At 38.4% G+C, this 24,511-nt stretch overlaps 1 protein-coding gene across 1 annotated transcript in view; it reads right to left on the bottom strand.

Moving 5' to 3' along the window:
- The window catches only part of CD109 (CD109 molecule), a 103,713-nt gene that overhangs the window by 7,633 nt on the left and 71,569 nt on the right, over positions 1–24,511 (bottom strand). Inside the window, exons 21-30 of the mRNA XM_004674049.2 lie at positions 23,396–23,614; positions 22,211–22,352; positions 19,559–19,735; positions 11,214–11,295; positions 9,249–9,477; positions 8,091–8,256; positions 6,062–6,252; positions 5,015–5,170; positions 3,926–3,991; positions 2,906–3,048 (exon numbers count right to left, since the gene is read on the bottom strand). Of these exons, the coding sequence (XP_004674106.1) occupies positions 2,906–3,048; positions 3,926–3,991; positions 5,015–5,170; positions 6,062–6,252; positions 8,091–8,256; positions 9,249–9,477; positions 11,214–11,295; positions 19,559–19,735; positions 22,211–22,352; positions 23,396–23,614 (1,571 nt within the window). The remainder of the gene's footprint in view (positions 1–2,905; positions 3,049–3,925; positions 3,992–5,014; positions 5,171–6,061; positions 6,253–8,090; positions 8,257–9,248; positions 9,478–11,213; positions 11,296–19,558; positions 19,736–22,210; positions 22,353–23,395; positions 23,615–24,511) is intronic.

Genomic DNA, 24,511 nt, shown 5'->3' with positions numbered 1-24,511 from the left:
CTCCATATGTGCGCCTGCTTCACTCACCTGCCACCTGCCAACCCTCCTCCTTTTCTCCCCCTATCTTCTCCCCTCTCCCCCATTCCTTCTAGTAGCCAATATATTTTCCATGGAGTGTAAGAATTATCTTTTCTGTGTTTTGCCAGTTTGTTCTCGTTGGTTGTTTATGTCCTACAAGTCAGTTATTTTTTTATAGAGTGGCACTTAAAAAAAAATCATTTAAAATGTTACTGGTGCCTCCTATCAAATTTTTCTGAATCCTTTTTATAAAATTTCTATCCTCACATGAAAACATTTTCCTTCTCCAGGTCCTCGGACAAAAAAAGGACAGATGCAGACAGACAGACACATCTATAAAAAATTGCAATGCGGGCCCTCCCTGGTGGCGCAGCGGGTTAAAGCACAGCACTGAGAATCTGAAGCCGCTTCCGCATGAGTTCGATTCCCGCCTGCCCCGGAGGTGACCACATGGCGTGGCAGACCTCTCCTGACCCGCCCGCTGCTCCCCTCAGCAGTGTACTTCGTGGATCTGCCTGTTCTGCTCCCCACTCTGTCTCTGGTGAAGCCTCTCACCCTCCGCATCTCTGGCCTGTACCCCAGTTCTGTATGAATAAATAAATAAATCTTTAAAAAAAAAAAAAATTGCAATGCATATATATATGTATGTGTGTGTGTGTGTGTGTATATATGTATATGTGTGTATATGTATATATATGTATATGTGTGTGTATGTGTGTGTGTGTGCGCATGATGCATTCACACCCCCTCTACCTATCAAAGTCTGTTTGATATTGCAGTAAGATTTGAAAGCCTGCATCTTCTGCATTTTTACACATATAAATGTTTCTTCACCTGAATTCCCAAGAGGTAAAATCTCTCTCATGGCTCCCTGAGATTCTTCTTTGCTCTTTTCAGAACTAGAATTATAGATTTACTTAGGGGACTTGTTTTTGTTCATTTCTGTACCCACCCCCTCCAAACAGTAACATCCATGAAGACAGGGTCTTGCCTTTTTGGAATCACCATTGTATTGCCACACCTGAATCTGTATCTGACACATAAGGGAGACTCAGTCAATACTGACTGATTATAAAAGTGAGAAAATAATAATACTACCTACCTAATAGAATTATTGTAAAGGTTACGAGAGATATCATTAAAGTATCATTAAAGTGCTTTATGGTACAATGCTTGCATGTAAGCTGTGATAAATGTAGGTTGTTTACATTAATACTAATAACTTAAGTTGTCAAGTTATTCTAAAACACAGACCAACTGCAAGTTTGGTACAGAATAACGAAGAGTCCAAATTTCTTATCAGTTAAAAAGGAAGCCACTGCAGAGACTTCAATATGCCCCTGCTGCCGGTCCAAAATGTCCAATGAGGTGTTGAATGGGACAAATACATGTAACATTTTATACCAAAATCGTGAACAAGGCAGCCCAAAGACAGTATAGATGGTCACAGTAATGCTGGAGATTGGGTTCAGGTAATTTCCAAAAAGGCTGAGTACTTGGAGGACCACTCTGGACAACACCTTGAATAGCACCCGGCAGTGACTTCGGTGACTTCTACCCCAACAAGCTAAGTTCAGCCAGAACACAAAGGGGAAGTATAAAAAAGAAGATAAGAAATCCTCAGTATGACCGCATCTTTTCACCAATAAATGCAGAGGCAGGCCCTCCCTGGTGGTGCAATGGGTTAGGACGCAACACTGCAAGCTGGCTGCAGCCCTTCAGTGCGAGTTCAATCCCAGCCCTGGAGGTGACCCACTTGGCGCGGCAGACCTCCCCTGACCCACCCCCTGCTCCCCTCAACAGTGTACTTCGTTTATCTGCCTGTTCAGCTCCCCACTCTCTCTGGTGAATCCTATCACCGCCCCTGCACCTCTGGCTGTACCCCAGTTCTGTATGCATAAATAAATAAAATTTTTAAGAAATAATAAATAGCTTTCTTTTATAAATAAATAAATAAATAAATAAATAAATGCAGTGGTAAGAGAACAGACAGACAGACAGGAAAGAAACTGTAAAGTCTCTTTATTCAAGAACTCTCCAAAGGAGTTGTCCTCAAATTTGTGTGTGTATTGAATGACCAAGAAAGCTGAAAAGGGTAGCTTTACAGATCTGATTCTGTGACATCAGTAGGCCTGAGATGGAGCCACTTTCCCTTACACTAAACATGATCCTCATATGCTCTAGATATAGACCAAAGTTAAGACTCACCTTATTAAGCTGTCCCAAAAGTGGCAAGAGGTTGATTATCCAAGGTAAGACCCATCTAAAGGAATAGTTCATTGTCGAAAAATACTACCTCTTTCCTGAACTTACATAACCTTTTTATAACTGAGATTTTTATTTAATTGAGGTAATACTTCACTATAAAGTTATGAAAATTTCAAGTATGCATTACTGAAAATCAACATAGGTATAAACAACATTAAGTTCACCACAAAAAGTCCAGTTCTGTCCTTCACCATACAATTATCCCCTCTATCCTAATTCACCAGCCCTCTTCCCCTTTCCCTTCATACCGACTGAATGATTTTTTAGTCCAAAAGTTTATTTTTTAAATTTGCATGCTTATTAGAGACTCTAACCTAAAGTATACCACTAAAGGTTCAGTATGAACCTTAAATAAATATTTAACAGAAAAATAACAAGACATAATCAATTTTGGAGTATTAAATATGGATGGCTAACGTTTCCATAAACTAGACTTTGAGTCTTACTAAATTTTTACTAAATTCGTTTTATTCAACAAACTTTAAATTTGTTATAAATGATATAAATGAGTTTGGAAACACTGAGCATTGTTTCAATATACTTAGCAATATTTCTAGTTAGTGAGCTAAAATGTAATATATAACTTAAACCTTTGTTAAAGCTAACTCTATCTACCAACCTTGTACACACGTTCAAATTCAACTGATTGGCATCATCTTTATTATCATTTACAGCAACATCCAAATCAAAGGCTTCTTCATTTTGGATGGATCTTCGTCTTCTAGAAGACTCTGTATCTTTTACATTATAAATAACATTGAGCTGCAGTAGATATACAAAGAGCATATAATCAAATAGCAATAAATCATCAATAATAAATCACCATCATAATGTATTCTAAGTATTAGTAGTGAATCCCTTCAAAATAAACCTAATGACATTTTTTAAGCTTCAATCTAAAAAAAAAGTTAGTTTTACTAGTCTAAACGGCCATCAGTAACTAATATTATTAGAAAAGCTTATGAACAATGACTAATAGTTAATAAAACTGACTACCGGTCCCTATTTTTTGTTTTGTGTATGTTGTCAGATAGAATAAGTGAACACTCTGACCAGTAGCTATCATATTTAATCCTATGTCCTTCAAACCTCAAGTCAAAATCATTTAGCTTAGTAATTTATCTACACAGTGTTTCTCTAGAATAAATTCTGACCAATGTATATTCGATTGTATGAAAAAGATCCTGTGTATTTACTTTTGGATTTACTATTTATATTGTTTTATTTACTATTTATAAAGTTAATATTAAAGGGTCATATTTTCTATGTTCAAGTCAATTACTATAATATCATGCTGACCTTTATAATCTTAGATGACTATTAAGAAGTTGTAAGTAAAACATGGGAGTTCCCCGAAACTCTCATGACTCATATTGATTGGAGGACTTCAATACTCACTTTAAAAAGTAAATAATACTCAAGGAATATTGTGCAAACAGATTATCAGTCCATAGTAATGCTGTCTACTCATAGTTAGTAACAAACTCTTCTAATACATTTTATTAAAGATTTATCTTGCCAAATTGATCAAAATAAATCATTAAGAAGTTTATTTAAATGAAAGCAAGCAGTGCCCTAAACCAAATAATTACTATAAAAATTCAAAATAAATTAAACAAAAGTAGCCATTATTACACACCTGACAAATTGCAAATCCAGAACCATTTGCGGAAATATTAAGTGCAGTTGGCTGTACCAAAGCAAGCTGGGTAAAGAAAGGGGAAAAAGAATAAATTATTTTCCCATATCCAGGTAGCATATGAAATCGGGGCCATCCTTATTAGTTGTATAAGCAAGCTGTGGAAGCTCTAAGACTTCACATGTCCACATATATATATAAGCTACAGGTCAACGGTAAGAGAGGGAAAAGCAGAGGACGTGCACTGTCCACACACCTTAACGGTAGCCCTGTGGGAGCATATTTTAGTGCCACTGTCAGGTCACCCCTCTTTAGCACCGAAATATGGGAGACATGAAATAAAAGTCACCTCCCTTCCTCTAACCGCCCTCATACTGAAGGCCTAATCTCCAGGCTTCCTGAGAACACAAGACACCTCATGGAACATGACAACTTTACTCCTTTTCTTTCCTTTGCCATTACCTGTCCCTTCCCTTAGTCTCCAGCCTTGAAGTTATTACTTTCATCCATTACTCTCAACTTCCCACAAGGTTAACCAAAGGAATAAAGTTAAGGTGTAATGTGTTTCTTTACTCTGCTTTAAGAATTCTAAACATACAAAGTAAGAATCCTAATACTGGCTTTATCAATTCTCCTAGACAGCATACAATGCAGCTGAAAAGAACACAGTCTTTGAACTTTGAAACCAGTGTTCAAATGTTAGCTCTCCTGTTACTAGTAACATGATCTTCAACAAGTTAGCCTCTCTGAGAATTTTATCATGTGCACAACAGAGATAAAAATACTTACTTTTAGTGTTGGTTTCAGAAATAAACTGCAAAAGCACATAAAGAAGCCTAACACCGGTCCTGTGACTATTACATCAGCATTCCTTTCCAATATACCCATGTACCCATGTTCTTTTCCTCTGCCAGTTCTTTCTAGAGTTCCAACTCCCTCCTCACATCATCAGCTCAAATAAAGTCACCCCATCCTACTTGTCTCTCTACAGAGCTCTGGGAACAAATCTCTGTTGAAGTCAACAGAATGAAAAAAAAAATCAGTATTAACAATATAAGGAATTGTAAATAACCACCCCTTTGTCCATACCTCTGCTGTCTGGAGGAGAAAGCGATTCTGTGCATCAATCAGAAACGTCACAGGACTCGGTGAGCTAGGCCCAGCCAAAGACACATGGATATTTGTCTTTTCTGCGTTCATTAAGCCTGCAAATTCAGACAGGGCCTTCAAGGCCACAACAGTGTCCTGTTGAGGAACGAAAAACATTTATATATGTATAAAGTTTATGTCAAGGTCTCCAACGAATAAAATTCATAATATTTAGGAATCCCTATATAGTCATCCACCCTTGAGAATGGAACTCTCCCTAGTTCCTCTTTGAACTTCCCGAAAAAAGTGATAGAATACAGGAGAGGTTCTGGAAATACATGCTGATTGGATCTAAGCACCCGTTGTATCAGTTATCACAGATAAAAGAGGACAATGAGAGAAGAATACTCATGCACTCTGAGTGAAAATGTAAGTCAGTGCAGGCCCTATGGAAAATAGACTCCTTAAAAATATAAAAATGAAAATGCCATAAGACCCAGTAACACTATTCCCTATGTATTTATCCAAAGACTATGAAAACCCTAATTCAAAAAAGTTTGTGCACTCCTATGTTTACAGCAAGTTATTCGCAATAGCCATGACACAGAACCCTAAATACCCATCAACAAATGACTGGATAATGAAATTGCAATGTGTACTCAATAGAATACTACTCAGTTAGTAAAAAAGCTGAAATCTAGTCTTTTGAGACAACATGGGTAACACTTGCAGTGTTTATGCTAAGTGAAGTAACTCAGAATGTAAAAGGCAATTACCAGATGGTTTCTTTTAAATGTGGCATATAAACAATCAAAGCAGTGAACTAACAAATCACAAGAGAAATAACTCCTGACTGTGAACAATAAGTGGTTATCAGAGCCGGGGGATATGGGGGCTGGGAAGATAGAGCAAAGGGCATCAACCTGATAGTGGGAATGGGAATGGCATTTGAACTCAGGTGGTACATGAGTTTACCCTAAACCTTACTGTAAACTGATGGTAAATCAGTAAAATGTGTTAAAATAACTATCATGTGTCATGGCTCACCTGGGTAGACGCAAAACCTCCCAAGCTATTTCTCTGACTGCTTAGCCACCTCATAATCGGAATTCCCTCCAAAACCTGAAGCTGCAAAAAATGTGAGAGCAGCACATAGGCGGCAGTTTCAATATCCAGAGAGCTTGGCTGCCAGGAGTCAGAAAGTCTGGACATTGGTGACACCCAGTACTGCATGCCTCCTGCAAGAGAAAAGTAGTAACATTCTGACCAATTCCAGAAAAATTACATTTTATAGCACTAAACATTTCATATTGGCCCAAGTTCTACTTGACTAGCATTTTATATATATACACATATACACACACAGTATATATGTTTATACTTACTTATACACATTTTTATGTATGGGTGTGTTTATGCCAAGCAAGTATATGTGTATTCACAGACAAACACACTTGCATACTTATATGTAACTTTTTGAGCTACTATTCCATAAATTTTCACCCTTTTCCTAATGCTTATGTTTCAGGATGTTTTGATGAAATTACTTTACCCAAGAGAAATTGCATATGCTTGGCTCAAGACTAGAGAATTATAAATAAAAGAAAACATATACTGTATTCCAGAAGATAATGTACATAATTTATCAGACCAAGCCATCCCCAAAGTATTTTAAGACATATTTCTTTGTCCTGGAAATCTGCCATTAACCAGCTCTACCGTGCTGAGAAACCTCTCCTTTGTTCACTATCTGAAAGCTGGAGTTAGAAGTTCAAAATCCAATCCACACCACCTGCCCCAGAAAAAAAATAAAGGATCTGGCCAACTCAGCAATCTTCCCAGAGATTTCTGCTAACACACAGAGGGACATCCTACTTGGTGTCCTCTCCTCTTCTCTCCAATTTAGATGATGATTACACTTAGTTGGAATGTGTGATAACTATCATCTGGTCATGCAATAATCTTCTTAGTCCCCAGCACTGTGATAGGACGAATGATTCAGCCTAACTTTCTGCTATGGAATGATAAAACATTTTCTCCAGTCTCAGAAGTTTATGAACACTTTCTACAGTTCTCCCTTCTTTAATTAACAATGCTTTAAATAAATAGAAATTACCTAAAATTATTTCTGCCTCCCATCCCCATTTCTCTAACACACACACACACACACACACACACACATACCCCCTCTGGATTCCTGACTATAGTGGACATTTGAGAAATAACAACTGTACTTTTTGTCCTCTTTTAACCCATAACAGTACCCATTTTAAAATAATAAAAACACACATGCACAACCACAGCACTTTTTAGCATTTGCATTCCTATTAATTAGCATCTTAGTACATATTTTTTTAACACTTGCTATGCAGAAACTGCATGTTATATCATGTAGTCCTCATAACAACATTAAAGTAGGTGTTATCCCCATCTTACAGTTGGAGAAAATGAAGCTCATAAAAGTAATCTAACCAGAATTTAAATTCAAATCTCACCACAACCCAAGGTCCCACTCAAGGCTACCAACAGGCAGAAACGGGATCAGGGAACTGACACAGGACAGAGCATATGTAAGGAAAACCAGACACCTAAGCTCTAGAACCTTCTAGAAAATTCTTTTCTTTTTTTTTTTTAAGATTTATTTATTTATCCATATAAGAACTGGAGAAGAGGCCAGATGAGGGGGTGGTGAGTGGATTCACCAGAGACAGGTGGGGGAGCAGAACAGGCAGAGTGACTGAAATACACTGCTGAGAAGAACAGCAGGTGAGACAGGAGAGGTCTGCCACACCATGTGGATACCTCCCTGTCTGGGGACCAAACTCATGCTGCAGTGGCTGCAGCCAGCTTCACAGTGCTGTGCTTTAACCAATGCACCACCAGGGAGGGCCCTAGAGAGATTAGTTTCAGCAAGGCCGTGTCAGGTCCATCTGACCATCTGTGTTTCAGTTTTCATTATGTTCAGAAGACAAAAATATGATCAACTTCATATCTGGCTCACCAATTTTTCTCAGACAATTTATGTATTTCCCAAAGCATAACAGTCTGACAACCTCAAATGGACTCCATACATTACCTTCTTGTTCTGCTCTCTGAGTCAGCAAATTCAAAGCTTCCTTCGCCTTTGGGCTCTTCACTGATGACAGTGCATAAGTTATAAGAGCGAGAGTATAATTGTCTGAAATTCCTCTATTGAATTCAGATTCCAGGAAGCTGATAGAGTCTTCAACATCAATATTAGGCTTGAAAAAAATTAATATTTTACCATTCAAATTAATATCTTAAACTACTGCATAAAATGTTGCCATTACTACCATTACCACAAAAAGTACTTCAAAATATTCATTCAAAATAAAATCTCAGGATCTATTAAGTGCTTGATTTTGTCAGACGCAATGGTAATAAACAATAATCACTGACATTTGAAGACTACCATGCATTCTGAATATCATACTGCTTTCCAGTTTTTACAAGTAGGTATCATTTCCTAGAGGAAATAAGAAGTCAAGTTTTTTGGCCAGTGTTTCTCCCATTGAGGACTAAACTAGCATGATAGCACAGCTTGAGAAAGATATTCTCATATTGAGTCTCAGGTGTTGAAGCTCTAAATTCAGGGGAAAGCTTTATTTCCTATCATCTGGGCTGGAAAAATAATAGTCATTTAATATAGACAATGGCTGTCATGATCATTGAAATGTATTTGGCATTAAGCAGAAAAGGCATCATCACTGAGTCAGCTTCAGAGCAAAATTAAGCCCATTAGCATAAGGTTTCCTGCAGATTCTTTCTCACCCAGGTATCCATGTCCTTTTAACATGATTAAAGTGTAGGTATATTCTGTACTAAATTAGAAAACACTGGAATTGCTCCATGGTATTTTAGAAGTAAGACTTCAGAACCTACACTTGCTAAAATATATTCCCAAATACTGAAGAATTTTCTGTGACTCTATAAAATAACCTTTCCAAGGCTAAAATATGTACTGACTTATCTTACAGATATCAGATACAATGATACTTAAATCAGAAAGCATTTTTAGAATTCTCTTAGTTATTATAAAAGAGTGGGTTCGTATTTTTGTTCTGTTTGGCACATTACCACAAAAGCAAAGTAAAAGTGAATGTGATACAAAACTGAAGGACTTCTTAAGTTTGCAGACATATATTTGACACATCAAAGCCAACCTTCCTTGTGATTTCACAGCCATCATTTTATTAAATTAAAAATTAAATACCTGATACTTCTTATAACCCAGGAGAGAAGTCACAATATATGCTGTTAGTGTTACTGGACTTTTAGTGCCACCCTGAAGTTCACTATGGATCACTCTTCCTGGCTCCCAATATTCACCACTGGATTTCTGGTGTCTTCTGAGCCAAGTATATGTTCTGTGTAATACATTCTCATCAATATCAATGTACGGATCGGCTTCAAGGAAACATCTTAAAACAAAAGCTGACAACCTTGGTGAAAAGAGGAAAAAATACATAAAATACACTTTATAAAATCCCTCAAATAACACTGAACAGGGAAACACCAACAATGACACATTTTTTAAACCAGAAGCTTCGCCAAAGGAAAAAAATCACTTAAGGAACAAAGGGGAAAAAGGGGGGTAAAGGTATGGGAAAGAAAGGAACAAGGATGGGGTGAGGGGGGAGGGGAGGGGGACACAAGCTGCTCCATCTGGATTCCACTTGAGTGTGGCCAAGAAATTTCAAGTCAACACACAGAAAATCAAATTTGGAAAGGAACTTATAAATCATCCAATCCAACCTCATTATGTTATAGCTGGAGAGTTCAACACTCTCAAAGAGTTCAATAAATTGTACAAGGATCCTGGACATCTTTTGACTACCCTAGGTATTTACCAGAAAAGGTCTCATTACACACATTTCACTCACCCCTAAGGCTGTGGATGAAGTATATATATATCACAATCAAACTTTAGTACTTTTAAGTGGAGGAAATGGATATTTGTTCTCCACAAGGTAGGCCTCAGCAAAGAACAGCTTGTGAGCCAGATCTGTCTGGGTCAAATCTGCTCCTTAGGCCAAACACAGTCCAGGTTCTATTTACAAATGACTCTCGTCCCACCCCCTAAAAGAATGGTTTTAAAGAGGGAAGTGGGGAAAAAAGAAGGGGTGGCAGAGAAGAATGCGATACTCTATAACTCTCTCAATGTCTAAAATATTCACTGTCTGAGCCTTTACTGAAAAAGCCTGCCGATCCCTGACACAGAACACTAAATATTGAAATGAAAAGAACATCAAGCAATAAAGCATTTTCTATTTGTGGATCTACGTCCTGACACAGGCCAAAAGAAAATTTGAAGCAGATCTGTTCATCCTTTATTTAAAAAAAAAAAAAGTGTGGTAATCAATACTAATATTCAGTAATACCTAGTTCTTTTTAACTCTGAGTACACAGAGTTAGGCATTGGCCGTGTAACTAGCACTGAAAATAATAAAGTGAAAAGAAACGTCTATACCCAGGCTGAAAGCATCTAATAGCCAGTGTTAGCTACACCGGCCATCTCTTCTCAGGCTAGGCCAAGACTGGTGAGATGGTGGCACCTGAAGCAAAGACTGCAGGGCCCCCTGCTGGCCGATAGTGGAAATGCAGCATGAGCAATAAGTAAGAAGCCCTTCTTAACTATTGCTAAATGGGGGTTGTTACCAAGGTATGCTTGGTCTAACCCAACAAATACAGGTCATATGCAGAATTGAAGATAGTACAAGAAGAGAAATTCATCATGTAAAACCAGTCACACAGAGATTAAACTCTGGAGAATTACCTAATTCCATCAGCTTTTCACCAAAAAGTAACTTTAAAGAAACTTCATTAACTGTCCTAACATGAAATTTGTGTTGATAATGTCAGATTAAAGAAATATTTATGTCACAATCACCCAGTACTTCTAACAATTTTTCTTGCCAGCTACACCAACATCCTAAGTATTTTTATTGCTGCTTTCTCTCTGAACAAAAGGGGATTTATGACTTTTCTTGCAAAGTAAGAACATTGATTTGCTAGTGTTTTGAGCTTATATTTAGAAATGAGAATCTCTTCTAAAACCAGGTTATGGAAAAGCTGTTTCTGAGTCTATTTACAGATTTATTTGTCAGTTCCATGGCCATGGTGACCTAGTAAGGGCCCATCCCATTACATGGGCTTGTTCCGACAGGAAAACACTTACCAAGTGCTCCCAGAGGGGTCATCATTCCCAAAAGCACTGAAAGAGCCATCTTCTCTCTGATAGAGAAGTTCTGTCTGGTAACCTGTGGGCAAGAACATAGGTGATCCATGTAACCCACTGCAGTGAACCCAAGTTTCAAGTCATGGCGTTATACTGAGGAACAAGGGGTTGAGAATAGGAAAGACACCAAATCAAGAGTTAATATTAGGGCCCTCCCTGGTGGTGCTGCAGGTTGGGGCTCGCACTGTGAAGCTAAGCCAAGCCATGGCCTCTTCAGTGTGAGTTCGATCCCAGCCCCAGAGGTGATCCACATGGTGCAGCAGACCTCTCCTGTCTCCCAGTGGGCCCCTCAGCAGTGTATTTGGTCAATCTGCCCATTCTGCTCTCCACTCTGTCTCTGGTGAACCATCTCATCCCCCGCACCTCTGGCCTGTACCCCATTTCTGTATGCATAAATAAATAAAATCTTTAAGAAAAAAAAAGTTAATATTAAATGCTGTCTATATTAAGTAGCATGGGAGATTTTAAGTGCCAGGACTTTTCAAGCAGAATGTATAAAATAAGAACTATGACATTTCCAAATTAAATGAAAGTAAATTTAGAAGAATGCTATGATACAGACAATTCTACCATTCAAAAGCAAGCAAATTAATGGCAGAATTTTATTTAGCTCTGTAGTTTCACCATGATGATTCATCCCTTCCTATCTAAGATTTACATTTTTAAAAAAAACTATCTAGAGTATCATAATTAAAGTTGAAAACTAAAACAAAAGTAAAAAACACTTCCTAGTATTGGACCAGCAATTAGGGCAGACAGAAGGAGTGGGTTGCTAAATAATCTAAAACAATGGCAAAAATGTTTTGGCTGTTAGATAAACCAAAGTCCAACCACATTAATTTTGAGTCCTCTCTATTCAAAAAGAGCTTAGTGGTGGCAACAAAGTCTCAGTTGAAAAGTAAATTGGGGAAGGGGCTAACCACTACCTCTCTAATTTAAAAAGCAGATGTTTCGTATTTGCAAATAAGTGGTTTTGCAAAAAATTAGTTGCAAATAAGAGACAGATGGTTCGTATTTGCAAAGCAATGCATGTAAGGTCTCAAAACCAGTGATTCTAAGAAGTCACAGACCAAATACTAAACGATTCACCAAACAGCCTACAAGAAACTAACTTGCTGAAAATGAAATTAAAATAGCAATACTCTATCACTAAAATGCAAACATTAAGGAAGCACCAAAAACATTTTAATCTCAGGATACTGTCTTTCTCCGATAAGTAAGAATCCTCCCTGAACATGCCAGTATTCCATTGCAGCAGGTGAGAACATGGGACAAGCCTTCCAACATGACCTTGGAGACCATGATCATTAGCAACAGTTTTGAGTTCAAGCTCTAGTAAACTCTGGCAATAAAAAAAAAAAAAGTTTTACTTATGAATGCCATATTTTGGAAGCTTCAGTAACTATATTCATATTCATTCTAACAAAGCATGAGCATAAATGGCTTTAAATTATAGTTAATCTACTCTGCCAAGTCTCAAACGTTTCTCCTTGAGCCTTTTCCACAAGAAACCCCAGATGTATCTTATTTAAGCTACAATAAGGCAAAATGTGCAAAAAGATGGTGATTTTTACCAGCAACATTTAAAGGGTGAGAAAAATTGTGCTTAATTTATAATCTTTTCATTTCAAAGTGATATGCTCTGATAGAGTAATTAAATAGTTGAACTTTATCCAACACTGACTGTCAGGAACTATTCAAAGCCTTTTCAGGTATTACCCCAGCTACTTCTCACAACCACCCTATGATGTAGATACTATGATTATCCTGTTATTAGAGACCATGAAACTGGAAACAATGAAACATTCAGTGTACAATTGAACTTGTTTTTGGAGATGTTGACAAGAACATGCATTTGGTAGTTACTGAAACTAACCTCCAACAATACAAGGATGCATATGCAGAAGATTATTCATGCCAGCATTATTTGTAATCATAAAAATGTTGAAAACTACCCAAATGCCCCCATATTGGAGAGGTTGAATAAAATGTAGTGTATGTACACATTCGAGTACTACACAGCTGTTAAAAAAAAAATGAGGAATTTTTTTCTGAGCTGATATTGAAAGGGCAAAATTTAAAAGTTTATAGAGTATACACAATATTGTGATTTCCAAGAAATATATCTATAGAGGTCATTCAGATGACCAAAATATCTATTTCCTCATACTTCATTTGGTCTTCAACTGTAGTTCCTAATTTGCAGCTCCCCTTGGCATTTTCGTGTAGAGTATGTTAATAGTGTCTCTTGCTATGTTCATGAAAAGGGTGCTGATTGCAAGGGAAACCAATTAATAATAAAAGGTGGAACTTTCAGTCCAACCCACAGACTCCAAGGAAGGGAGATGGGCTGGAGGTTGAAGTCAGTTGCCAGTGACCAGTGACTTAATCACTTCTGCCAATGTAATGAAGCCTCCATCAAAGTCCAAGAGGAAAAAGTTTCCTACTGGTGAACACGTGGATATAGGGGAAAGGGTCTGAAACTCTGACTTATAGTCATTCAGTCGGTTAGAAGAAGGAACCTGCCTGGAGCTTACAGGCAGGGTGACCAGAGACTTGGGAGACTGAGCCCTTGCTCTGTGGAACTTGATGCCATCTCTGAGGAAACAGTGGCAGGACCCTGAACACCCTACTAGTGTCCAAGTAATTCTTGTTGCTGTGGGGGAGCCTTGGAACCCGCCTCCCCATTGGAAATTGGATCCCGGAACCCCACAATGTAGTATATTACCTTTTGGGTAAGACAGAAAGGTAATAAGAAAACATTTATGTATATGTTAATTTTTGGAAAGAGAAAACTGAAAAACAGGAACTAACAAAGCAAGTTATGCCCAAGGAGTAGGGAGAATAGATAAGAGAGGGACAGTACCTCTTTGTATAAGTTTGACTTTCAAGAATAGGCTAAGTTCTACCTACTCAAAAATTTAAACAAGAATGAAAACAATAAATGATAGGCAGTATTAAAATTACATTAGTTGGCTCACTTTAAGATGTTTTAGTTTTCAAATAACCTTACACACAACACAACATATAATCTCTTCCTTTTTCAAAGTCAGGGATCACTGAGAAATAGAGTCATTTTCTAATGTTCACAAAGAAAGTTAACAAGAACATCCACGGGATTCTCCCTCAATCTCCAATTCACCACTAAATTCACCATATAGCAGTTTACTGTGAACTCAATCTGACAGAAGGAAGGAGGAAAAAAGAAAGAAAGGTGAAGAGGAGAGGAAGGGAGCAGCTGCTGGTCCACCCCTACAGGAGGTACTTCTGTGGGAAGAAGCGGGGCCTGTGACTCCAAACCCCCAAATCACAAGTACAGTTCCAAGTATGAGTTAGTATAAAACTGGTCAGAGAGATGAGATCATGGAGATGAGATCAGTACTTCTGGAAACTACTCCTCAGGTGGCTGACCTCCAACAGTCCCCATTATATAATATCATAATGCAAAGTTACTTCAATTAAAAAACATACATGTATCTGCATGTGGATATAGATACAAATGTAGATATAAATACAGAGATACAGGCACAGATATCAGCAACCAGCACTGTTCTTTTAGCCAATTCAGAGGGAGAGAACTCAGGTAATCTCCAGTGTGGAATACATTTTCCAGCTGGTATTGATAAAACTGAGAATCCAAGCCCTCCTCTCCCATGGCAAAACAAATGGCAAGAATCAGAAAATAAGGAGGTGTTTACATGACTCCTGATGGAGCCTCCTGTGAGGTTTCCTTCCTCATCTTACACCAGCCATGAATCATCAGAGAACTCTCAGCTGCTTGTCCTCCAAACCACCCACTCCATATGCTGAAAAAGACATTGGGAATTCAGCTCCGATGTTTATTAATACTACAACAATTCAGGGTTCCATGGTCATGACCTAAAAGTTCAAGACATGTCATCATGACAAGTGAGAAAGCTAAAAACATGGATTTCTCCAAAGTCTATGAGGAAATAAGAGTATTACATCTAAGTTCATAGTTTTGTGAATAGCTTTTGAATTAAAAAGCAATCATACCATCAAAATTAACAGACACTTTCGAAAATTAAAATAGAGAAGTAGTCAAGAGTCAAAAGGCTGTTAGGGATGATAAGACCCATGAGCTGATATTTATAAAGGCCAGGTAAGATACACAGTTTTCTTTGGACTAGCAATAATGTAAAACACTTGTAGTTTATCATAATGAAGATAAAAGTACTTTCTACAGAAACACATAGAAAAGTGATGTTCTAAACATAATTTGACTTGGTTATTTCAACTGGTGGGACTGCATATGAAGAAAAAAAGCAAAATCAACCCTTAAGACTACAGTCACTTTTTCCAGTAGAAGGCATGTAAAACAGCTCCATGGGCTCTGATCTGTGAGGACTTGGTATACCCCTGGGGACCTTTGACATCAGGAGTCTGAAGACGTCCACAACCCCAAAAAATTTGATAAAACTATTCTCTGTACTAAAAGAAAAGTAATCATTTCAACTTCCTTATCCTCCTTGACATGAAAGTGAAGTGAGAACTTTACCAGGACATGTCTCTGTTTCTGCATCTCCATTATTGCTTCTAATATCCTGTGATGACCAAATGCAGCATCAGGATTCTGCAACATCAGGATTCTGAATCCTATTTTTTCCTGTTTTTATTTCAATAGGGAAAATATAATGTGCTTTCAACTAGACTTGCTATGAGTCTCATTTGAAAAATTGAGCCGTCAGTCCAATGGCTTAAATAGTTGAAGAAAACAAGTGGTTTAAATGTCCAATTAACAGATGCAGGATTTCCAATTCTTATCAAAAGCAGTTTCATCTTATGATTCTATTTTTCTTTTTGACAGCAAAATTCAGTGATGTAGTTGTTGTTTTGACCAAAACAACAATGGGTTAGGTTACAAGGACCCTGGGCCAAGCATGATTTAAGTAAAACAATGCGCTGTTCATAAATGATATTTAAATAGTACAATCATGACTCATGCCAAAGTCCCTTTAATTTCGTAAAACATAAAAACAACTTCGGTATATTTAAAGGACTTTGGCAAATGTGATGACAAATGAAAAAAAAAAGAATTTCTGAAATGAGATACTGATTTCATAATGAAATTCACTGTACCAAGCAGCATTTGTCCACTACTTTAAAATACAATTTAGTTCAGTATGTTAAATAATACGTTTTGGAACTGGTCACATTTCTTAGCTCATAAGAACATGAACCAGGTAGAACCTTTCATATTTATAGTCACTATAATGTAGAAGTACTAGGCCCATGTTCCACATTAGGATAATGAACATAAGAAGGTTCAAAGAAGTTAATACTAACAATATTCATTCATCCATTCGGCAGTGATTGAGGTAACTTTACAATGGAAAAGAGGTTAAACGTGCCCCCTCCCCCTACCCCCACCCCCAACCTTGTCAGGAAGCTTATCCTCTAATAAAGGGGACAGATAATTTAAAAAAATAAAAGATCATTTTAAACAACGTTAAAGTGTGGTGAAGAAAATAAAGTGGTGTGACATAAATAAGTTAACAAATGGTGAGGGAAGCCACTCTAAGGAAAATATCACTTGAAGGACGAAAAGGAGTCAGTCACAGAAAGGTAAGTGGGAAGAGCCTCCCAGGAAAGGGAGGAGCATGCTGCCAGCTGGACATGCTCCAGATAAAGCCCAGTGACAGTGGTCATTTCATGAAGGGCCTTGTAGAGTAAGTCCTGGAATCCACTGAAGAATGTCAAGCAAGGGACTGACATGACTTTGATGCTTTCAAAAGAGCCCTTTAACAATATGTGCAGACTATGCTGAAGGGAAGTGAGTGCAGAAACAGAGACAGCCTTTGGAGTGGCCTTGGGGAACAATGGCAGGGTTTGAACAGAACAGTTAGCTGGGAGATTTCCACATGTGTTTCACCTCCAAAGGTAGGGTGGACAGGATTTACTGGCTGACTTTAGACTCCAACTCCCAGATAGCTAGAACTGACTATACTGTAGCTGACAGTTATTGAGCATATACTGGGTGCTGCATAAAGTGTTAAAATATTTCATTTAATCTTCCTAACAGCCCTTTTGAAGAGCAAACAAAAGAACATGTATCTTACAGGAGGGAAAACAAGGCCGGGGAAACCAATCTGAAGGGGAGGCAGAATCTAGAGTTGGGGCCCGGTCACTACCACAGCCTGTGTTATGGCCACTGGCTCTGCCTCCCCCAGAGGTGGGGCTTCATTTGCAACAGTAGTGCTCATTCTGTTGTGCTTCTTCCTGGAAACAACTGGACATTTAAAAAACAATGCCCGACATTCTGCGCTCTGAGCTTTTGTGTCTTCCCGCAGTCAGTGGTTTCCAAATAATGAGAGGGTGCCACCTATAGGGCTGCTTGAAAACTGCAGTTTGGTACCTACCTGACCGGACCTGGCTGGAGAAGCAAGCTCTCCTTTTGAAAAAAAAAAAAAAAAAAAGATACTGAAAATTTGGGCCATTCATTGTTTAGGACTTCTGCTGACCCAGAGCAAAGTGCCTAAATCATAAGCTCCCATTATTTTTTTTTTTAAGATTTATGTATTGGGCCCTCCCTGGTGGCGCAGTGGGTTAAAGCATAGCACCAAAAAGCCAAAGTCACGTCAGCATGAGTTCGACCCCTGCCCCGGAGGTGACCCACATGGCGCAGCAGACCTCTCCTGACCGCCCGCTGCTCCCCTCAGCAGTGTACTTCATCAGTCGGCCTGTTCTGCCCCCCACACTGTCTCTCAATGCCTCCACACCTCTGGCCTATATACCCCAGTTCTGTAATGCATAAATAAATAAATCTTTTAAAATTTAAAGAAAAAAAAAGTCTCTTCATAGTGAGAGAACCTGGAGGAAAAGTTCACATCAAAACAATGACTTCATTTGAGATTTCTAATTCCTAACTGGAGAAGTTAACAAAACAGATCCCAACTTGTCCTACTTTATATTTAACCCATATGTTAAAAAGGAATTAAAAGTGTTGATTAGACTTGTAGGTTACAGTAAATATTTTCCTATCATGATATAAACCATTCTGACCCTTATGAGTTCTAGAAATTGTGTAGACAGACAAACTCAGCCATTCAGAGATATGGCTAGAGATCCCCTAAGACAGAAATGCAAAACTTAGACTAACTTTGGCTGGCTTTTAGAGTATTTAAAGTCTACATTATTATTATTATTATTATTATTATTATTATTATTATTATTATTATTATTAAGAAATATCACAACTTCTCATTTCTTGTAGGTGTGGATTTAAGAGTTTGAGATCAAATAGTGAGATCAGATGCCAGCTCTCACACTTGCAGTAGGCAGGCCACTTACCAATTAGTTACTTTGCTGTGTCTCATTTTCATTATGTGTAAGAATAGGAGAATAACAAGAATTGTTAGCAGTAAATGATATATTAGATGTAAAGTGCTAGATGGCTGTGCCAAAGAGAAATCAGGCAACTAAGTTAACTACTGTTATTAGAAAGCATCTAGTGATGTGAACAGTTTCAGCTTCTCTAGGGATCAGTGCAGGGTCATCACACAGAGACATTTCAGAGGGGACAGCAAGGGCTCCTCATATAAACACTTCTGTCCCAACCCCCATCTTCATGACTATTAAATGTGCTGAGAAGATCCCCAACAAGCAGCACTAGGCACACAGTCTTTTGCATGGTCCATGAGGTGAAAAGCCTAACTTCAACTCAGCACGAGAACTCACCCAATACCAACAGAGCTATATAAATGATCACTGAATAGTTGAAAACTCATACCTTTAGATTTTTAAGGTTTCTGAAATTTCTGGTATCTCATTAAAATACAACCCCCCTCCAGAAACTCTTTAAGCTGATACTAATAAATATATTAGTAACAACTAGTCTACAAGCAGAAGAAAAAATGGTAATAGTTCTCTGCTTACACTTTCATACATTTCAACACCATCCAGCCCTACCATCACCTAACAGAAATAAAATCTGTCCATGATGAAGCATGGTCCTGAGTAAACTGTCTGAAAGGAAAAAAAAAGCAAAACTTACTTTAAAAATAAAAACAGGTGGGCCCTCCCTGGTGGCACAACAGGTTAGGATGCAGCACTGAAAGCTAGCCACAGCCGCTTCAGTGGCAGACCTCTCTTGACCTGCCCACTGCTCCCCTCAGCAGTGTACTTAGTCAATCTGCCAGTCCTGCTCCCCATTCTGTCTCTGGTGAATCCTCTCGCCATGCCTGCACCTCTGGCTTGTACCCCAGTACCCTGTATGTATAAATAAATAAAACTAAAAAATAAAAACAGGTTTCTAAAATACTTACCTTGCCTCATAAAGGAAAGGGCTTTTTCTTTTAAATTCTCTGTCAACTGTTTCTTTTTAGTCAGGTAATCCAAAATATATATATTGGGAGCAAAGTTTATCATGTTCTGTTCACCACAGCCATAAGGCATCCTAATCAGCGAGGCTAAGCCATTGATGGAAGAACCAAGCACATCTCCTGAAAGCACAAAATGTTCAGTACAATCAGAAAACATTCAATAATGGCACTTGCTAAGACAGAGGTTTCCACTGAGTTTCCACAGGAGTACAACAATAAAGCAATAGCATTATTCCACGCACAGAACAGAAACTGTCTACAAGCCTGTCAAAAAAGGGATAATACAGTGATACTGAGCTTGAAGATTATCTGATAGGTAGACTTGTAGTTCAGTTAGGATACTGCATATAATGAACAAAACATAAAATTAAAAAATAGTCCTTAAGGAATTGACTGAAAAGATTATCAATCTCACACTGGAAAAGAATGTTTTGTTATTAGAAACCTTTATAAAAATAAAACTTTAATTTCTTACCAATACACTACTAATATTTGATTTGTGATTTTTTTAAGGGCAGTAGTTATAGTGTTTTTCAAAGTCCTCTCCTTAGCAAAGTAGAACTGACAAGTACAAGTATTCAAAGACTCTCAGGATCTAAAAGGATAGGAATAGTCTTCAAAGGCAGTCATTTAAATTAAATCAAACACGTGTAAAAAAAAAAAAACTCCTTTACCAACATTCTAAAATTATGAGTTAGTAGAATTAGAAATCCAGGTGTACAGAGGCTAAATTCAAATTCTAACCCCACTGTGGCTGAGCTGTATAGAGGAGAGTATCCTTCTGTGGAGTTTACTTTAGAAACTTACACCATTCCAAGTCCGCATATCTAGTGAAAATCTAATCCTAAAAAAGATTCCCAAAAAATGGAGGGGCTCCCTCCCATGAGCACACCAACAGACATGTTCAACTTTAGATGAAAGTACAGAGGTTCTATCACTGCAGGTTCTGCTTTTTGTATTCAAAGAGAACAAAACTCAAATTCAAAGAAGCAAAGTAATATTCACACATTCTGAGCTACCACATACATTTTTTTAAAAAAGTACAGTAAAAAAATGAAATATAATAAGCTATAATCCTGAGGCCTATGTGAACATATAAACCAATGTTCCTTCAGCTAAAAAAAAAGTGTAGAAATAGACTTCCCTCATTGTATGTTTGTAAAATTAACACGAGGTACTGAAACTATTGAAGGTTGCTATTTATGCTGTTATTTTGCAGATGATGTGTTACAAAATGCACAGACATCAAAATCAATCATAAATGGCACAAACTTCAAAAATAAATAAAATTTGGGCTAAACTTGGCTATATCAAGCTTCCAAAATAAACCGTAGAGTATGTCAATGACCACAGACAGATGCCTCCCTAAGTCAGGAGTTACAGCATAAATTTACAACTCATGGCTTCTCCCTGCGTGCGGGTGTGGACACGCGGGTGTGGACACGCGGGTGTGGACGCACAGTATAGACATGCGATGTGGACGCGCCGGTGTGGACGCACGGTATGGACGCGGTGTGGATGCGCGGGTGTGGACGCGCGGTATGGACATGCAGTGTGGACGCGCGGATGTGGATGCGCAGTATGGACATGCGGTGTGGATGCGCGGGTGTGGACGCGCGCGTGTGGACGCGCGGTATGGACATGCGGTGTTGGACGTGCGGGTGCTGCCTCTCCCTGCTGCGTGCTGCATCTCCCCACATGTCAACATTGGGAGAAGCTTGGGAATAACTTATTCCCCTAAATAGAGAGTTTAATTCTTTTTAAAAATTACACCTAAGACTCAAATAAAGACCTCTGTAGAGGAACTGGTTGTCTGGAGTTTTAAGAAGCAGCATTAGCACTGCAAACGAGTCTTTAAAAAAGCTCCGCAAAGGCACCTTAGGTCCCGACACCATGCAGAGTTAACAAACTGTCTGGATTTCATTGACTTCAACATTCTGTCAGCTGGTAAGTACAACCATATAAAAAAAAAAAAGTTTGTGTGAAAGCTCTGTTTCATTGTGGATTCTAAGTGCTTTTAGCTAGTGGGATGAGACAGGGGAGGGTGACTGAACTCAGTGGGGTGCTTCCTCCTGTAAGATTCACCAACTGCACAGGGAGCAGCTCCAGGCAGAGGAGCTAAGCCTCTGGTGATGAAAACCACTCAGGGAAGCTTTTCAAAATATACACAATGCTAGCCATAGCCCAACAGATGCTGACTGAGCAGGGGCAATACTGACATTCACCAGCAGACAAGAGCCACAGAAGCCAGATACTCTGCTCTTGGAAATTACCTCTGCCTTCATCCCAGGGAGGCCTTGAGACTCAGAGAGTGGTCTACAAATCAGAAGCACTGGCATTACCTCGGAGCTTGTTAGAAAAACAGAGCCCCAAGCCTCACTCGGAAACTACCAAATCAGAATTTGTGTTTATTCAAGAGAACTAATCTAGGAAACATAGTTTGCCAGGCTTTCTCTTGTAATCAGCAATCGGTACCAACGAAACGTTTTCTGCAACCTTCTCCCATTAGGACTAAGTTAGAAAATACACCTGTAAATAGATGAAGAATATACACTCAAAAAATAACCATTAGTGGTGGCGATGTACTGTTCTTACCAATTGCAGTGATCTGAATTCTTTCACTACCATTCACTGTATTAGGAGGAAATGAGAAACTCAAAGCTTTCGTGGTAGTTTGCTGGTTATCAGCCAAGTCTAATAAAATGGATTGTGAGTAAGACTTTTCTATTCCTTCAGCCTGTTTAAAAAAAAAAGGGAACACAATTAACATGGTCTCTACTCATTTATTTACAGAGAATTATAAGTAGACAATGAGATAAATTATCTAAGCTGTTGTGTCTTCAGTTTGTATAATGTTAGCTAAGCACCTACCATTTCTGGATTGTTGTCTCAGGTCTATTATTAATTTGCTTTCTAGTTAAAACAGATTTAAAAAAACAACTCTTGGGATGGCAAGGGGAATAGAAAAAGAAGATGTGTGAAACCTTCTGAAATAGTATTATTTATTATCCAAAGAGAAAGGGATTAGATACAAAGCAACACTTGATAGAGCAGGGATTCGACCCCAGGTCTGTCTCAATCCCAAACACAAGTTCATATCCACTCTCCTGATGTCTTCCTTAAAAAAAAAAAAAAAAAAAAAGCCGGGGCAGGGGCCCTCCCTGGTGGTGCAGTGGGTTAAAGCACAGCAGTGGGAAGCTGAAGCCATTTTAGCATGAGTTTGATTCCCACCAGCCCCGGAAGTGATCCACATGGTGCGGCAGACCTCTCCTGACCTGTCCGCTGCTCCCCTCAGCAGTGTACTTCATCTATCTGCCTGTTCTGTTACCCGCTCTGTGTGTAGTGAATCCTCTCACTGTCCCTGCACCTCTGGCCTGTACCCCAGTTCTGTATGCATAAATAAATAAATCTTTTAAAAAAAAAAAAAAGCTACAATCTCTCCTCTCCTATTAGTAGTCCTACTAGTGCTGAGGGATTCTAATATTCCCAGTCTACATATCAACTGGATAAAATAGGATCCCCATCAGAGTTTGTAAATGTAATTGATTGAAGCAGGCTTGCTGTAGGGTCAGGCTATAAATCCGAAGAGGAACTTGGCACTTCCAAAATATACATGTGATATATTTTCACACAGAGATGAGAAAAATATCAGGCACACCAGGAGGGTAGAAGAGATGATCAATAAAATCTTGCCAGAAATTTAACCCAGAGAAAAACCACCTCTGTTTCTCTTTCAATTATGTATTTCCATGTCATTTATTTGAGACTTCAAGTACTTGCCTTTACTAAAATCCTCTGGGTGATAGCATCAGAAGCAACAGGGGAAATAGCTGTGACAGTGAATGGAATTTCCCCCAGCTGTCTTGGCTTAACTGGGAAAAGAACAGTTGCCCCATCTTCACTGGGAACCAGAACAGTCTGCTGGTGTCCTGTGGCATTGATTTCATTAGAAGTCATCAGGATATCAAATTGGTCACTTTTCTCAATGATTACCTCAACCTGTAAGAAAACATTATCATAGTTGTATATAATAAATGCTTCTCAGGAATGTGGATTTGTAGCACCATTTTAAGTGCTATGAGGCCCAAGACTAGAAAAAGATGAGGCAGAAAGATTCAGTCAAGGAAAAGATTAAAGGGACTTTAGGAAAGCTTTATTTCTTTCTTAGTTGTTCACCAGCTACCCCAAGTTAGGTGGGGTAAGGGAACTCTTGACTTCCATTTCCAGTATTAAATTGCCACTAATATAAAATTTACAAAGCTCCCACAAGTGTTAAATTCCCTCATCATGCCAGCTCTGTGAGTGGTAAGGATGGGACCAGAAAGGTTACTTTGCATCATGGTATGTCCACCAGCCTGTTTTAAGTGTGCCATCTTGTAACACTGGTCCCATTAGAAAAAAAAAAAAATGAAACAAACAGGATGTTACTATGGTCACTGAGATCCCTGCCAAACTGATTCCAAGGAAAATGTGACTGAGCCATCACTTCTAAAGCATAGGCTGGTGATCAACCTTTGTCAAGTAAGGCAACATTGCTAATCTCATAAAGAGCAGCATTTCTCTGGGCCTTGTACTGATATTTTATGAATTCTTTTCCCATTTTAGAGATGAGGAAACTACAGCTAAGTGATAAAGGTAAGTGATAAAGATGGACACTGAATGAGGATCTTCTTCCCCTTACACTGTAAATTTCAACTAGATTAAAAAGTAAAATTAAAAAATAAGAATTAAAATGTGCTCTATAGTTATAGTGTTTAAAGAGATTATAGAATTCTCATGTAATGAATGTAATGAAGTTAATTATATGTTCCTAGTTACTCTACAGTGCCAGGCAGAAGTCATCATTTGGTTAAAACTATTATGATACTATGAGCACAATACAAACAGTGGCACCAA

Source organism: Condylura cristata, unplaced genomic scaffold (genome assembly GCF_000260355.1).
Source record: "Condylura cristata isolate star-nosed mole 26May11 unplaced genomic scaffold, ConCri1.0 scaffold00001, whole genome shotgun sequence".
In the NCBI taxonomy this organism is placed as follows: domain Eukaryota; kingdom Metazoa; phylum Chordata; class Mammalia; order Eulipotyphla; family Talpidae; genus Condylura; species Condylura cristata.
The sequence above is the reverse complement of the archived record's forward strand: the minus strand, read 5'-3'. Positions and strand labels throughout refer to the sequence as shown.